Source organism: Pan troglodytes, chromosome 4, assembly GCF_028858775.2.
Source record: "Pan troglodytes isolate AG18354 chromosome 4, NHGRI_mPanTro3-v2.0_pri, whole genome shotgun sequence".
Classification (NCBI taxonomy): Eukaryota; Metazoa; Chordata; class Mammalia; order Primates; family Hominidae; genus Pan; species Pan troglodytes.
Window position 1 is genome coordinate 77,099,414 of NC_072402.2, and position 18,370 is coordinate 77,117,783.

Consider the following 18,370-nt stretch of genomic DNA (forward strand, 5'->3'; position numbering starts at 1 on the left):
GTAAATTGAGATTATAAAGTCTAAAAGGAACATTAAAACAACAGATTTATTAAAAATATGGGGTCAGATCAAACTGTACACATAGGAAAATGCCCCTTAGCCTAAAATGCCTTGATCGAGGTGCAGTGTTCAATAAATCAGTAGAGTGACCACAGCAAATAATAATCTACTGAATATTTCAAAATAGCTAGTAGAGAACAATTCAAATGTTCCTAGCATAAAGAAAAGATAAATGTTTAATATCACAGATATCCCAATTACCCTGATTTGATTATTACATATTTTATAAATGCATCAATACATGTGTTTATTATGTATCAATAAAAAATAAAATAAAAAAGAAGGAAAATAAACAAAGTAGCCATTAAAATAGGGAATAAAAGTAATTTTAAAGTAATCAAACTAGGAAGAAGAAACTTGTAAAAATAAAAATGGAAATTAATAAATTACAGAGTAAAACTATCCAGATACTCTTTATTGATAAAATTCTAAAACCTATCCTTATTAATAATGGATAATGAAATTTCTACTACTTTGACACAAAAGAGAAGAATAGTAAGTATCAATGTTGTAACATAATAGGAAAAAAGGTAACAGCAGACAAATGTACCCTCTGTTCATCATAGTACTATTCACAATAACAAAAACATGGAATCAACCCAAGTGCCCATGAAGGGTGGAATGGATAAAGAAAATGTGGTATATGTATACCATGGAATAGTGCACAGCCATAAAAAATAATGATATCTTGTCCTTAGCAGCAATATGGGTGCAGCTGGAGGCCATTATCTTAAGCAAACTAATGCAGAAGCAGAAAATCAATGCTGCATTCTCACTTATAAGTGAGAGCTAAACATTGAGTACACATGGACATAACGATGAGAACAATGAACACTGGGGACTACTAGAGGGAGGAGATGGGGAGAGTGCAAGGGCTAAAAAGCTACCTATTGGGAACTATGCTCACTAGCTGGGGACAGGTTCAGTCATACCCCAAACATAGCATCATGCAATATACTTCCATAATATTTGTGCAATACACCTCTGTAACTATCTGTAACAAATGTTACAGAAGTATATTGCATGGTATAATTTTAATAAAAGCAGGAAGCGGGAAGAAAAAGAAAATGTTAGGTACAACTACAGTATAATAAATTTGGATTTATAACTGTATGGTAATAAATGATATTCTAAGATAGTGCAAATGAGTAAAATGAAATAAAATCTTTGAAAAGATAAAAGCCATGAAAGAAATGAAAAAGATGTCATAGAACTATACTTATTAAAATTGAAGACACTAATGGTTTACAGAAAAATTTTCTTTCCTTAGCTGAACAGAAATGTAAATGTTTAAAAGTCTTCTAGAGTACAGAAGAAGATAGAAAGCTTTCCTGTTTATTTGGCAAGACTAATATAACCCTTATACAGAAAATATATCAAAGATAATTGACAAAAACAACATCCCAAAAGAAAACTACAAGCCAATCTCACTTGGAAATATTTGGCACAAATCATGTATACAATACTAAAGTCAACATAATATTAACAGACAATGAAGATACTAATTGACATTGACTGCATACTATGTAGCATATACTGTTGTTTTCATGCGTTATCTCAAACAATTCTCACACAACTCTTACACAAGTATTATTATTATCTTCCTGATTTATAGAAGAAAAATCTGAGTATTGCAACGACTAAGTTATTTTCCCATGGTCATAATAAAGAGTAATGGCAAAACCTAGATTGGAACCCGGGCAGTCAGATCCCAGAACATGTACTCATATCCAGTATATGATGTTGACTTTATCCCACCATGACTGAATAAGAATTATTTCATGAATCCAAGGAAGGCTAAATACTAGAAAGCCTATGCATTAATAGGTTAAAATAAAAAAAAGCATATGATCATTTTGACAGTGAAACAGCTGATAAAACTCAAAATTTATTTCTGATTTGAAAAATACAAGAAAAATAAACAAAATAAAACAATATCTTAGTAAATTATGAATTGAAGATAACTTTCCTAACACTCTCTGGATCAATGGTAAATCAAAATAAACTACACATTTTTCCATTAAAGGCAAGAACAAGAAAAAGTTGCTCATCATGAGTACTATTAGTCGCATTATTTGGGAAGTTCTAGTCCGTGCAACAAAATAAGAAAAAGAAAGAAGCAGCACTGTCTCTAGAAGTAATAGTGGCTGCTGAAGAGCAGAGTTCCTGGTGCAGAGGTGGCAGCTATAACCTGAACTGCTGCTAGTGCTCTGGGGTGGTGGTGGCAGTGACAATTTTCTTGTCAGACTTTGCCATGATGGTTCTGGTGATTTTCTCTGGAAGTTTAACCTTGAGCCTACTTCTTGAGCTCACCTACGGATTCTTTGAACCATCCACCATATTTTGAGTATTTTCTTTTCCTGCTTATTCAACAAGAGTCCATTTTTTTGCCTGCAAATTTTTTGCTTGCAAATTTTTTTGCTTGCAAAAATTTTTTGCTTGCAATTTTTTTTTTTGCTTGCAAAAGCTGACAAAATCAACGGAATTAACAAAAAATGTATAGATTCTGTATATAGAAAGCTTCAAAATTTGACTATTAAGAAAAATGACTTGAATAGAGGGTGAGATAAAAAGGTTCAAAATTATAAACCATTTAATTCTCCTCCAAATTAATCTAACTTAATGTTTAATGACAACAAAAGTGCTAGTGTCATTTCCCCCTAGCTATCGCTCAAAGGTTGATATGACAAATGATTTGAAAGTTAAAGTGGGCCTGGTGCGGTGGCTCACGCCTGTAATCCAAGCACTTTGGGAGACCGAGGTGGGCAGATCACGAGGTCAGGAGTTCGAAACCAGCCTGACCAACGTGGTGAAACCCTGTCTCTACTAAAAATCCAAAAATTTGTGCCACTGCACTCCAGCCTGGGCGACAGAGCTAGACTCCATCTCAAAAAAAATGTTAAAGTGCAAGAAGAAATATAATGGGCAAAAAAAAAAAAAAATCCATTAAAAATACTTTAAAAGGAAAGTAATGGGAGTGTTGCCTTGTAAGTTACGAAAGCACTTTTTAAAAATATGGTAATGATAAGAATGAGTTGCAGGGACAGAATATTCACTGTGCAAAAATATAGATTCCAGAAACAGATCTAATTATATGTAAAAGTTTCATATGTAATAAGGTTTATATTTCACATTAGCAGAGAAAGATTATTTTACAACTGGTATTTGAAAAACTAGTTATATATTTGGAAAAAATAATTTTAGATCTCCTTATACTTTCATAAAAATAAATTGACACCAGAAGAATGAACGACATAAACAAGAAATCTAACAGCATCAAAATTTGGGTGAACACTTATATGCTCCACGATTGTTTTTCCAAGCATAACACCAAAGCTGAAAACCACAAAGGAAAAAGTTGGTAGTTTGATTATACTCTATAAAAATAAAATCTTCTGCACATCCTCAAGCACACACACACAAACACACATAATTCACTCACACACTTCAAAAACAAAAAACAAAAGCAAAATATCTGCAATATATATATGTGTATATACATATATATTTGACGAAAGGTTAAGGATTTTAGTGCATAAAATATGTAATCAGAAAAATAAAAATAACAGAAAAATGGTGGAAAGGCTATAAATGGGCAATTTTGACAGTAGAACAAAATGGCCAATGAGTTTATAAAGAAATGTTCAAATTCATAGTAATAAAAGATATCCAGATAAAGCAACGATGTACCATATTTTGCCTAAAACCAAAAGATTGAGTCATACTTCTCATTCACCACTATTGAGAGGATAAATTAGTATATTGATTTATTGTGTTTTCTAAAATGTCCAAAATTGCTGTAATAGTTCTGTCATAACAATAAAAGTAATTAAGACATACAAGTCAGATAAGAATTAAGATTTTTTATTTACATACACATATAGGTAAAATGGTATTTTTCTGTAGTCACTTGAGGATCTTTAAAAATTATCTTCAGTGCACATAAAATATATTTAGTAACATGATTATGTAATAATTTCATTACCTAGATATTATTCCATTTGCACTCTATCAAAGACAAAGAATAGAAATACATGTAATTTATATTTTAAGATTATTTGGAATTAGTACATATAACCTATTTATTAAACTATTCAAACTTCAAAAACCCCAAAATATTGTTTCAGCAGTGCAGAGATGTCAAATCATAGTGGAATACTGAAAATTAGAAATTTCAAGATACATTAGTATTGTTTTAATCACATAAGTCTCCTCAAAATTGTATCTCAGATGATCAATTCTATTAGCACTTGTATTATGTCACTGCCCCTAATCATGTTAATGTAAGTCTTTTCAGTCCAAAGATCAGGGATAGAGAAACATAAGCAATGCCCATTTGGGGAGATAGAGGAACTCCCTCATCAAAATAGGTGCTTGTGAAATCCAAAGAGGGAACCAAAACAAAAGACAGGGTACATTATATTTCATTATATTTCTTTAAGAAACACGAGCCAACTTCTGCTAGTCTGGATTGCCTTAAGTCAGTTAGATTTTTTTTTTTTTTTGAGGAAGGTATGTGTCTTTGTCTTGTGTATGATTTAGCTCGTTTCCTAACCATTTTCTGGAGGGGAACTCTTTCCTAGTTTAAAAATTATTGGCCAAATTTGACCACTAATTTGAAAGACATTTTTTTCATTTCAGTCAAATAGATGATGTGTGGTTTATAAATATTACTACACTATCATTAAGAAATGAGCAAGTCACATTTTTGGCTTATAAATAAATGCCCATATTATATTTTTAATTCTTAACTCTTGATTAATATGACAAAGTGGACCTTAGTAACAGATTAAGTCTACAAGTGGAGTTATTTATTTAAATAACTTGAAGTAAGAAAAGTTTGTTTAGGCCACTTTTGACAATATTTCTATAATTACGCTATGTCATATATAAATAAGTATATCCCTGTGTTCTTGCTTTTCTTTCATCAGTATTCTTTTCATACCCATTATCTGACAAAACACACTTACTCAGAATATAAGTTGTCAACTTTGGTAAGTGCTATGAATGGCTTGTCTGGTTTGGTGCCAGAATTTCTGATATGAGAACACTGCAGATAAGAAAATACTTTTTGAAACAAATTTTTAAAACCCCAAAGTACTCGTAGTAAGTTTTTCTTTAAAATTGGTGTAATGTAGTTATACATAAATTTTAGTGTATTTAGTATATAAATATAATCCTATTTGACTGCCACTTCTATACATACTACCCTGTATTTATAAAAAGTATTTTTAGTTTACTGTCTTTGTTTTTTCTAGGAGCTCTGTACATAATAATAATCTGCACTGTTCAAAATTAGCCAAATACTAATTGGATCTGCAAAATTATTGGTTGCACTATAATTGATTACTTGCTTCTGCTTTCATTCATTGGAATTATTTATACTTCGAATTAGACAAATGGTGATTATTTTATGTAATGTGGCCAATTAGAAACTAACCAAATAAGAAAACAGAAGCTATAGAAATTATGTAATTTTACAATAAAAAAGGTGATAATTCCAAGGCCAATTTGAAGTGGAAAGTTGTCAATATTGTAATGATTTTGAGCTGTGCAGTCACTTAACCCTTTTTAAAGGCAACAGTCTTAGGCTTAAATCAGATGACTTGAGTTTCTATTATATAAGGCTTCTGCTACTTGCTTGCTTTGCACCCTCATTAATTCATCTTTGCAGCATAATAACAATATGTATTTCACCAGATCGTTGTAAAGATTAAATGAAATAATGCTTGTGTGAGGAGCCTATGTAACCTCTGACTATAAACAGTTTAGGAGTTCTCAGGCAGCTGCTGGAGGCATGTAAGAGCGCCACATCCAGCTGCACTCCAATCTGAAAGGCCTGCTTCCTCACAAAAAATCCGAATAGACCTCTTCCATCACTAGCTGTAGAATGTGGCCAAACACAATGGAATAGGATGTCACTGTGAAGAGAACAGAATGCTTAGGTTAGAAGAACTGAAGCCTGACCTGTGAGATAAGCAGATAAAGGATTTGGTGGAACACACTGAGCAGAATCACTGTCAAAATAAAGCCTATGAAGTTCCTAGCAAAGACCAAAAATAAAGGCTGAGTCAAGGTAAGCATCCCAAAGGGGATGAAATCAGAACATGATGAGTGAAAAGAGATCAGAAGAACTGGAGAAAGAAGAAATTCAGACTAGAATGATGGTTATTAGTTTAACTACAATGAGCTAAAGAGCTTTACTAGTTCACTAGTAATGACGAATCAGAAATTTTTATCAGATCTCTACTTTACATATTTATTATCTATGTAGATATGATTAAATTATTTATATAATAAAACATATATTATTTACTCTTTCAGGTATTGTAAATAGACATCTGACTATTAGGCCCAGACTCTGACGCTCAGAGTGGGCAAAACCAGGTAAATATCACATGGTATAAACAATTGCTTTAATGAGATACTCTTTCTGTGTTGATGTACTAGTCCTTGATTTATGTAAACTGCCATGAACATGCAGGAAATAATTATTAAGCTGTCTTGATTTTAATAATATTTTAATTGTACCTGCATAAATACTATCAGTATGTATTTTTGAGAAGGTGTAAGTATAAGATTCAGGATCCATCAACACCTAGGAGGTCTGACTCTCCCTGTGAATTTTTGTCTGCTTACATACAGAGATCATAAAATTACAACAGAGAGGAAATAGACTCTGCCCGTGGTCAAAAGTCACAACCTGTTCACTAGCACTGGTTTTTGCTTGTTTGTTTGTTTTGAGACGAAGTCTCACTCTGTCACCCAGGCTGGAGTGCAGTAGCGCGATCTTGGCTAACTGTAGCCTCCATCTCTCGAGTTCAAGCAATTATCCTGCCTCAACCTCCCAAGTAGCAGGGATTACAGGCAGGTGTCACCAAGCCTAGCTAATTTTTGGATTTTTAGTAGAGACAGGGTTTCACCATGTTGGTCAGGCTGGTCTCGAACTCCTGAACTCAAACGATCCACCCACCTCAGCCTCCCAAAGTGCTGGGATTACTGGCATGAGCCACAGCACCCGGCCCACTAGCACTGTTTTTATTAATTGACCTACACTGACCTTTCCAGCACTTGAATTCTGAATTCCTGGAACCATAGTATCCACCATTTTTATAGATCCCATCTTTACAGATCACATGGGCCTACCACTCTGCTGTCTAGCCTGGATCCAAAGCACTCACATGCCTCTCTATATCCTGTTGTAGGAGCCTAATGGTGACCTGGAGTTCTGATTCTGGTTACTTCCAGTCTCTCATATCTTTTTAGTTTTTTGTGGCCTAATGTGTCAGTATTCTTGGTCTCCTTGTTATGAATCATGGCTAATAGAATCACGAGTATTTACAAACAGAATCTGCTTGGAAGCAAACATGCTTGAATGTGGGTTGAGTTGCACACTTCAAGGGCAAGCTTAAGCTCCCGTGTGTCCACTGGATTCCCTTCTTGATTGTAACATTGCCCAAGTGATTGAACAATGCTGCCGATTACCCCTGTAAAAACCACATGCATCTCATTCTCATTCTTGCCACTTCTAAACATCCAAGTTGGGAATGGAGCTTCCTCATTCACCCTTTCAAAAAGTGGGGAGAGCTGGCTTACTTAGATCAATTTGAATAAACAGAATCTGGGCCTTTGGAAATATTTGTCAGTGCATAAAATCTCAGAGCACCTAGCACAAAATTCAACAAACAAATAATAGAGTTACACCAATAATACTTAGCAGAGACATTCAAAGGTGGCTTTTTTAGAGGAGTGGTACTAGTCTGAAGGTACATATAATCCAAGTGTTTGTCTTCATGGATCACTAGAACTTCCCAACATCTGCATGGCCTGACATGTCCCAGATGTTCCCAATTTGGTATGTTCTAAATATTTCAGAATTAAATTACTGATACATTTAGAAAGACAAGGCAAGTGCCTTTTCCTCTAAGAGACAGAAAGGACCTTCTAAGGGGATACAACACTTACACTGTTTTTGATACCTGTTAGTTTCCTTGGGTTTCCTGAAATGCAATCTTTTTTTAAACCTATATTTGATAAGACCCAACAACAGACAGATTATCTTGCTGTAGTGGCCAAAGGACTTAGGGCAGAAGCTTCTAACAAACTGACTTCAAGACATTCCATATGTAGTGACCCCATAAAATGAGGCTATGGCCCTTTTAGAGGGCAGCCAATGTACTGTAACTCTACCATGGCAAGACATTCAAGCTGCCTTGATCTATGGCTAGCTTTCCCTTGGCCTACCACTCTGCAGGTGTGCTTGGCTGGCTTTTCCCTTGGCACACCACTTTCCCTTGGCACAGCACTCTGTAATACTTAAAGTTAAGACTTGTACTAGCAGCCTCAGAAGTAGTTGTAGCCATTAACAATCCTCAAATTTCAGGGAAATTTGAATTTATGTTCATCATGATGGACCTTTCTTTAGCTATTCAAGACGTCCAGGAAGTCCTTTTCACCAGACGTGTCCATTTTTATTGGTCTGAACCCCTGTAAAGCACTCCTAAAGCTCTCTGGCTTCTCTTGGAGCACAATTACCACTTGGACTACATCTTCTAAGATAGTGGCTTTCAAACATTTTTGACTAGGTCTCCCCATAAAACAAACAAAAAAATGCATTCTACATTGTGACCTAGCATTTCTGTACAGGTAGATATAAAATGCACAAAAAATTTTTATGAAATCCTTATCATCACTACTTGTGATATGCTTTATTTCCTACTGTATTGTGTTTTATTATATTTATTTTGTCCTTTTTTAAAATAAATACTGGTTGTGACCTAAATTAATTTCACAATCTGGTTTCAACCTCTTTTGGGACAACAAATAATAAAATATATTTCATTGGACAAGACACCAGGAACTCTCAGTTCTAATCTCATGTCTATAATTACCATCTTGGGTTTATTTTTTAGATATCTTCAAATAGGGAGAGTAATTCTTAATTTTATACTAACAGTCACTCAACTCAGAGAGTTAGAGAGTCAAAGTATATTTTTAAAGTAATACAGTTCTCAGTATAATTTCTCATAATTGGTTATAATTAAAGGCCAGTTCACTCATATGCTAGATCTTATTTGTATTATTAGATCTTAGTTATCAGTTACTTATTTTCTAGCACTTTGGAAAACTGTATTTTGTACAATTGCTGTTCTTAAATTTTTTTATAATGTGAATCTCTAAAACCTCTTATTAACAGGTACATTATTATTATTCAAAATGCAAGAAAACTTTAGGCTTATTGGAAAATAAATTAATAGTTAAATTGTATCCAAAGAAAAAGTATTAGTTAGTGAGAGGTTAGGTAATTTATTAACTCAAGCCCAAACACCGTGGGCAGAAAATGATGTCTTAACCAGGGACAAGCCGATTGCCCATTTATAGCATTTTAAATTGTTGCACTGTCTACATGTTTCCATTGGAAGATTATTAGAAATAACCAAGATTGATATCTTCAGAGGTTATTGAAAAAGTCTGGATGCTAGAAGTGACTCCAGACACCCAAACACACTTCCTAAGCTTAGTTTGGTCTACAGGCTTGAAATTTAATGAAGCCATGGAGAAAATACAAAGATAGAAGAGTCTAAACTCACAGCTCATAGGGTTAGGTCCGTTTTGCATTAATACCTTTAAATCAACTGATGTCTACTCATACTTCACAAATCAACTGAATTTCATCCCTTCCAATGTGTCCTATAACCTCCTATTCGTATCCACACAGCATCATTCTCTGGAATGGTTTTTTTCTCATCCCTACTAAACTGTGAACAGTGGGAGGGAAGGATCTCTGTCTTATTTAACACCTAGAATAGTGCTGGTAGAAGTAGGCACTCGATAAATATCTATTTATTGAATCAGTCAATCAATCAATACTATAGGCTCAATATATGTGAACGGAATAAATGAGTGACTAAATTGAAATTCAAATTTAGTAATTTTAACTAAGTACAAAGATGACTTAGGCCCCCAAACAAGATAGGGATAACCCAAAATTAGGGACAAGATCAGAAAGTATAATCCTCATAGACAGAAGCTAGCAAAAATCCACATACCATGAATGAAATTAGCTAATACAGAAAGCATCTCCCGAAGTAACAACCTATTGTATGATTTAAAGTGTGCATCTCTGTTAAATTAAGGCATTTCTTTTTTGTTGTCAGCAAAAAGCATTTCATTTAAGATGTAATATATGAAAAAGTTTATTAATTTGGATCTTTCTAACAAACTATGCCAGAGACTTAACAGGGAGGAAAGAGATGTTGTAATGCCATTTTTAGGTATAAAAACAAATTAAAGTATTTCAATTTTCTGATGTTTTATCTCAGAGGAAAGATGGAGGATATGTCTTAATTTTTTAAATAGAAATATCCCCAAATCACCTAAAACAAATGGGTAACATCACTTAGGGAAAAATAAATCCCTTGAGAACATTGACTATATTCACATTACCAAAAATCCTATGGTTGTAAATAGTTTTTCCAAGTGAATCCATGTTTGGGAAGAGATCTGTCACACTTGAACATGGGTAGCAACAGATTAGAGCTGGTCAGAAATTCAAATAAGTAGCCTGAAAGATGCCAGAAAACTAGGCAGGAAATAAGTCAGGTTTAAAACAGTCAGGAGATGGCAGGTCCTAAAAATCCAAGCACCTGGGCTGAGTCCTGGAGTGGGGAAGAGCAGCCCATGTCAATGGGTACGTACAATCTGCTCTATGGCAGAAGCTGTTTGTGACCTGGTTAATTTCATATTCCTAACTGGGTATTTGCCTTGGGTGTCCTAGACTAGTATGAGCCAGCTGTGTTCCACATGACTGGCAGATGAGAAAAACAAGCTGCAGATGTTCTAGCTCTGTTTGTGGCCTCTAATGCCCAGAGCCTCCTCACTTTGCTTCCAAGCCTTTAATGTGTGTCCTGTTCTGTTCCAGTTCTGCCTAGCTTCCAACCTGCCAGCTTTGTTTTCATTTTCTAGTCTGGTCCTCACCCAATCTCAGTTTTGATCATTGGCATGCTCAAAGGACTTGGCTTGATCCCGCCTCTGTCTCTTCCTGTTTCTGGCCACATCAGGGAAATTATCTTGACTGTCTTGGTTCCAGTTCTAAGAATTAAACCCCTGGCACTGTATCTCCTGGCTGACCTTCCTGCTGGGTCTGTCCTGGTCTCCTACCAGAGGGAATAAAATACTACAGAAGTATACCTATTGCTAGGGTAGAATGAAAAGTCTAGTGGCTATATTCCAGTTACTGTGCCTGGGGAATATGGCACTCAGAATGAAGCCATACTCCATGGGAAAGTAGTAAGGTAACACTTTAACTTTTAGAGCCTCTGTTGTCATCTCTTCCAGGGCTTTCTGTCCTCCAACTACCCCCAAACCCTGACGAAATCTGGAAGAACTGCCTAAATTTTATTCAGATTTAAACATTTGTAATAACTTCCCAGGTTTCTTAGAAGAGGCAGAAAGTGTGGTTATTTATCTTCCCTAAGGGGAGTTCAGCTGTGTAATCTGGCAGCCCCACAGGGTTTCTTGAACACTGTATGGGACCTGTTTGATAGCCAGGTGACAGTGGAAAAGATTGATGCTGCCACATACTGCCTTAGACAAAAAGGCAAAGAGAAGAGAGGATGATTAGCTGAAGTGCAGCTGAATTCTGTCTTCTCATCCAGGAGCTGTCATGGAATGGGCTCTGCGTTGGGGCCCAGTTTCAAGAAGGCCTCAGAACAACTTTGGAAGATGAATTGATCCTGTTGCATGAGCCTGGAAGCCTTGTTAAGTCACTTGACCTCCAGTCAGGTCAGCGTATGGTTAGCTACCCGCACACATCTTTCTACCAGACACTCTGGCCTTCAGATTCCAGAGGAGCCAGTGGGCAGGGGTGTCTATCTTTCACTGACATTGGCAGGGTGGGTACACCTCTAGAGAGAAGGTCACATCTCTTGCCAGGAAATGCAGAGTCTGAGCAATCGAGGGAAAGGCAGAGGTTAGCTCAACTTCATCTGCCATGTGGACCCCCATGCTGAGCTGAAGAGTGTTCTGGTTAGAAGCAGATTGTGGGTGGCCAATGCCTTGCCTAAGGAACTATATCATGGTTAATTCTGGATCATCAGGAAATCTAATGAATTTGACCTGATTCAATAATGTCTTTCACTCAGTAATCTGATCACTTCTGTTCCAGGAGTAGCCTTCCTCGGTCTGCCCTAATCTAATGGTACGAAAACAGGCATGTTTAATTTTAGCCTATTGCAAAAGAAGACCCAGGGCAGTAGACTGCATCTACCTTATGCTTGTTTTTGGAGGGAAATTTACACTGGCCACGGTCAATACTCAGCGTGTGACAATGGTCACTGTCAAGGCCTGTAGGCCCACGCTGGAGAGAGCCTGGCACCTCACAATGCAATCCAATCACTCCAGCTTGTCACATATTCAGAAGTTCAGAAAGCTCAGCAGTGACAGGTTTATTTTTCAGAAATGCTGAGCTACAAATTACTAATATATCAGGCAGCCAGAATCACTGGGCTGACTGCAGGTCTGATTACCATGGGTAACTGACACTAAGCCATTCTGGGAGATCCTCTCCCTTAAAAAGTTACATTTCAGTGCTGCTGAAATTCCGTGACCAATCAGATGCAGACAATAGGTAGGGGCTTCTGATTAGCACTCTGATTTCCAGCTGTGCTCGAAGTGACTCAGGAGATCAGTGGAAAAGCAGTTCAGTCACCCCAAAATGATAGGTTCCTACTCCTTGTTCCATTCTCTATCCCTGGAAAGCCACCATGGCCCTTCCAAGGCATTGAATGTGGCACACTGAGAATTACAGCAGCCCAGTGCTTTTCAAAGCACAACTGCCTGGGTCAAACAAAGAAACAAACAAAAAATAAGACTCTAAGGTCACTGCATTGCTCCCCAAGTGCCCTTGAGACTGAATCACCCTGGACTTCATATCAGATTTCTCCCTGTTCTGGGGCCACCAAACAATTCTGATGGTGGTGGCTATCCTTATCAAAACAGTAAATGTCATTCCCCAACTGCTTAAACTATGCTTTATTTATCAGTGAGGTGGTAGCCTACCTCAGGATCACTTTTATAGTAATTTCCATGGTCTTACTATTTAAAGGAATGTTTCCAGAAGTATCTACGTCTGAATTCACCTGTCTACTGCTATTACCTAGCCAGGGATAGTAAGAAAGACACTTTTGGTTGGAATTTCTCTGGTGTCACAAAATACATAGGCATTATGACTTGTTCTGCCTACCTTGTAACTGCAGAATTCACACAGTATTTTTCCACATGGAATACCCTCTTCTATAATGACTACTGCCACCCTCTTTATTTCACTGCTAAGATTGATACCTCAAAGAGGTATAAGCCACCCCCAAAAAGCTTAGAGGTGACATTGATCAATGTGTCAAAGACTACTATAGGCCCACTGTACCAAATAATATGGCTGACAAGTCCTGACACCGGACACGGGTGGTGGCGTGGGGGGGGGTCTTTTAGGTGGGAGAGTTTATGGTTCTCAGTCCTACACATCTGAGCCAAATTAAAATTTAAACACTTTCTTGGATCCATTCAAGTTTTCAAGATCACAAACCCCATTGTGTTCTTCCTAAATTTATCTGTTAAAACATAGCTTTAAAACATTTTTTTTCTTTTGAGTCAGAGTCTCACTCTGTCACCCAGGCTGGAGTGCAGTGGCACGATCTTGGCTCACTGCAACCTCCGACTCCTGGGTTCAAGGGATTCTTGTGCCTTAGCCTCCCAAGTAGCTGGAATTACAGGTGCCCGCCAAAATGCCTAGCTAATTTTTGTATTTTTAGGAGAGATGGGGTTTCACCATGTTGGCCAGGCTGGTCTCAAACTCCTGACCTCAAGTGATCTGCCTGCCTTGGACTCCCAAAGTGCTGGGATTACAGGTGTGAGTCCCCGCATCCAGCCTATAGTTTTAAAATTTAAAACTTTATAGCCAACTCTAAAATCCTAGCTGGTAATTCCGAGGAATTGATTGAATGGAAAGTGGGCTTGATGCATAGAAGCTGGCTCCTGTAGTTGCCAAAGCAGGTAGAGAACAAACCCAAAACTCAGTAGTAGAAAGCCCAGAAAAGCCCTGACCACCATCTCTTTCCCTGGTCCCACAGAGGAGGGAGCTTGGAAGAGGGCTGGCTTCTCTCTATGTGATCAAGAACAAATAAAAATGAGTGGTGGACAATCACTCTGATCTTATTCATGTCAGGCATCCAGGACTCCTCTCTTTGGTTTTGTCCTTCTCACATCCCATTCCACTTCTATCTGGCTGCCAACTTTTTGGAAACCATTTCTCAATTCTGGTCTAACGTCTTGAACTTGATACCTTAATTCAACAATTTCTACCATGGTTTTCAAATGAACTTACCTTGTCTCCAGTGTTAATAATTTGAAGTCAAATACCCTTCACATGACCCAAGTTCATCTTCTATTCCTGCTATTCCATAGACACAAGTCCCAGACCCCTATCAAGCCCTCTGAAATCCTTGGCCTACAACAATTAGAAAATAGCCTTGTTTCTTGGTAACCACGGACCTAGGGCAAATAGAGCCCTCTTTGAAAACTAATACATTGATGTTCTGCTCTGTTAAGTTAGAATCAGTGTGCTTGATTACTACAAATAAGAATCCTGGCTAACACGGTGAAAGCCTGTCTCTACTAAAAATACAGAAAATTAGCCGAGTGTGGTGGCGGGCGCCTGTAGGCCTGTAGTCCTAGCTACTGGGAGGGAGGCGGAGCTTGCAGCCAGCCGAGATTGCGCCACTGCACGTCAGCCTGGGCGACAGAGCAAGAGCGAGAGCGAGACTCCCTCTCAAAAAAAAAAAAAAAAAAGGAATCCTAACCAACCAAGATACAATGAGGCTTAGTCTACAAAAGCTATAGCCTTACCATTAGTGAAGGAATTTAGGGAGTTAGAGGTAACACTGTAAACAAATGGAGAAAAGAAACTGCACGTATGAAATGGCACACTCTTAAAAACTAAACTAGAATGATATGAGAATATTTCTTTCAACATCAATCTTCCTTCCCAGCTCCTTTCTATTTTGGAGGCTGATCATGATTCTTATTGCCTATCTTGAGAAATGTTTGTATTTTAGGAAGTGCTGATGTCTTAATTCAAAGGAATGATATTGTGAGGCATTGAGTGCAATGACAGGCAGAATTTTTACAATAGAATAATAGCCTTAGAGAATATCTCAGCCTTCATCATATAAGCAAGTGCTTACTCTGTCCACTGAGAGGTCAGCTGTATTCCTCCATATCTGAAAATAAAAGATGAAACCATCATATTTTTCAGGGCCCTCCAGTACTACACAATGCAATTATATACATTTATATTAAAATGAATAATTAGAATTAATGCTCAGGTTCATCAATAGAAGCATCTTCATAGTCAAAAGACAAGAAAATTAAGACTTGTTGGCAAGAAACAGAAGAGGCCATAAAACAAGCAACTTCATGTGAAATTAAAAGTTCCTATACTTAATTAGTAAGTTTCCATATTGTGACATTTTGTAAGTATCCTGAATAAATGCATATATTATGGGCTGAATGTTTGTGTCTCCCCCAAATTCATATGTTGAAGCCCTAACCTCCAATGTGATGGTACTTGGAGGCTAGGCCTTTGGAATGTAATCAGGTTTAGATGAGGTCATGGGGGAGGGGCTCCCATGATGAGATTAGTTTTCGTAAACCATCATTCTCAGCAAACTATCGCAAGGATAAAAAACCAAACACCACATGTTCTCACTCATAGGTGGGAATTGAACAATGAGAACACATGGACAAAGGAAGGGGAACATCACACACCAGGGCCTGTTTTGGGGTGGGGGGAGGGGGGAGGGAGAGCATTAGGAGATATACCTAATGTTAAATGACGAGTTAATGGGTACAGCACACCAACATGGCACATGTATACATATGTAACTAACATGCACGTTGTGCACATGCACCCTAAAACTTAAAATATAATAATAATAATAATAATAAAAAGAATTTGGAAACACCAAAAAAAAAAAAAAAAAAAAAGAAGAAGACGAAAAGAGAAGAGCTCACTCTGTTTCTCTCTGCCCTGTGAGAACACAGCAGGAAGGCAGTCTTCTGTGAGCCAGGAAGAAAGATCTCACTGGGGAGTCAAACTGGCTAACACCTTAATCTTGGGCTTCTCAGTCTCCAGAACTATGAAAAATAAATTGCTGTTGTTTAAGCCACCCAGTCTATAGTGTATTATTATAGCAGCCTGAGCTGATCAATGCAATGTATATGTTTTAAATGTAAAAAAGTGATCGATTCACATGCCCTTAACATTCATCTACTAAAATCTATCACTGTGCTTGGGTCAATTATCCAGGGATGTCTTTGGGCCACACAATTCAGATGAGACAGGAAAACAGAGAACTCCATGGCTCATTTAGTCCCATATTTCTATTCTTTGGTGGAAAAAGACCTGGTGGTAATAAAGGTCATTGTAAAAAAACTGGGGGATAGGTATCCATACATGTGCTGTAGTGACAGGCGTACACATGTTAAACCATAACATATACAACCACATCTTAAAGTCTGGTTGATGGAAAATCATAAGCCAAAAATAATGTTAATAAAAATGTACATTATAACACACACTGTAGGGTTAATCCAATAACCACAACAAACTCACCCGATCGTGAACTTAAACAGTAATTTGCCATTAAAGGCAAAAAATAGCAGCAATTAAAAATCATGAACAACTTAAGACAACATGGATGATGTGCTGGAAATGAAATATCCTTCCCCCAAATTATAGAAATTCCAAGTATAACTTGGTTATGGGCATGCACAGTAGAGCTCTGAAAATGGTTGAGTGCTTTGTGGCAGGGACTTCTTAGAAAAATCCAAATCTTCAGGAAACCATAGCCATGAGCTAATTTTAGTTTATGAACACTAAATTTTAGTAACTCTTAAACTCATTCAACTAGTAATTGCTAGTAAGCAGCTTATATAAAAGTGAAACGCTATGAATTGCAACTCATTTGCTAGTAAGACCCACAGAAAGGATTTGCATTAGGGGGAGTTTGAGGTTCACTGGCAGGAGTCCACTGCATGATTGAGAACCACTAGCTGCTGTGTGGGGCTGTGCTGCCAGCTGCACTAGAGGAATCGGGCCTCCTGGCTTAGCCTGCTACCCATGGTCCATTGGGCTTTAAGGGCCCTTCCTCACTTTCTACTAAATAACTCAATGTTGTTATGCTGTGGTAGTTGCCTAGGAACCCCAGAGAGGTCTGGCTGCTCCATGATGCTGTTCTTGCCTCTTTCCTGGGAGAGAGAAATGTTATTTCTAGCCACTGGGGTAGAGCTCCCTCACATTCAGTCATTCTCACATAAATAGAGTGTGATGATTTAGGAAATAATGTTAAGACATGAGTCAAATTTTTGGCAGCTACATATGACATGTACATAAGCAAATATCTGTTTTAATTGCAATTTCTAGGTACAATATTTAAAAATTTTAAGCATAATAGCTTATTTGAACAGAACACGGGCTTCTAAAAGCACAAACTCAAAACTGGGAACTGTCAGTTCTTTAAAGGTAGAGGGTAAGGACATCAATTAAGTATGCTAAGAATATAAACTTTTTGAAGATTAATTTCTGAATAATACATTTGCTTGAACATAATGTTCATTATAATGTTATTGAACATTATATATAATGAACATTATTATGTTCAAGCAAATGTATTACACTATTTGTTCAAGCAAATGTATTATACTATTATACTATCATTCTTTATTTTTAGATCTTTGGTCTCTTCAAGAACTTGTCCTAAATGTTTCCACATACAAGCAAAAAATAAATGTTTCAACTTGTAAAATATATTATCTGGCTTAAATAGTCTATCACAAGAGGCAGCGGAACAATGCATCCTGGCTTATCTAAAAGAAACAGTTGTCCACATTTGTCATTATTAAATTTGTTCAGGAGTTTTAATGCAAATGTATTACTTAGAAATTAATACATTTGCTTGAACATAATAATGTTCATTATATATAATGTTCAATTACATTATAATGAACATTATATTCAATAACATTATAATGAACATTATGTTCAAACAAATGTATTAATTTCTGAGTAATATATTTGTATTAAAACTCCTGAACAAATTTAATAATGACAAACGTGGACAACTGTTTCTTTTAGATAAGCCAGGATGCATTGTTCCGCTGCCTCTTGTGATAGACTATTTAAGCCAGATAATACATTTTACAAGTTGAAACATTTATTTTTTACTTGTATGTAGGAATATTTAGGACAAGTTCT

At 36.7% G+C, this 18,370-nt stretch overlaps 1 protein-coding gene across 19 annotated transcripts in view; it reads right to left on the reverse strand.

The window, feature by feature from the left end:
- Nucleotides 1-18,370, reverse strand: part of SPEF2 (sperm flagellar 2) — a 198,141-nt gene that overhangs the window by 125,156 nt on the left and 54,615 nt on the right. For 10 of the 19 annotated variants that reach the window (XR_010157255.1, XR_010157254.1, XR_010157256.1 and 7 more), the window contains one exon: nt 15,300-15,335. The exons of the other annotated variants lie outside the window; for them this stretch is intronic. Coding sequence is in view for 7 of the 10 variants with exons in the window: in XM_024356634.3 (XP_024212402.2) it covers nt 15,300-15,335 (36 nt within the window). In the remaining 3 variants the exon portion in view is untranslated. The remainder of the gene's footprint in view (nt 1-15,299; nt 15,336-18,370) is intronic. 19 annotated transcript variants of the gene reach the window in all.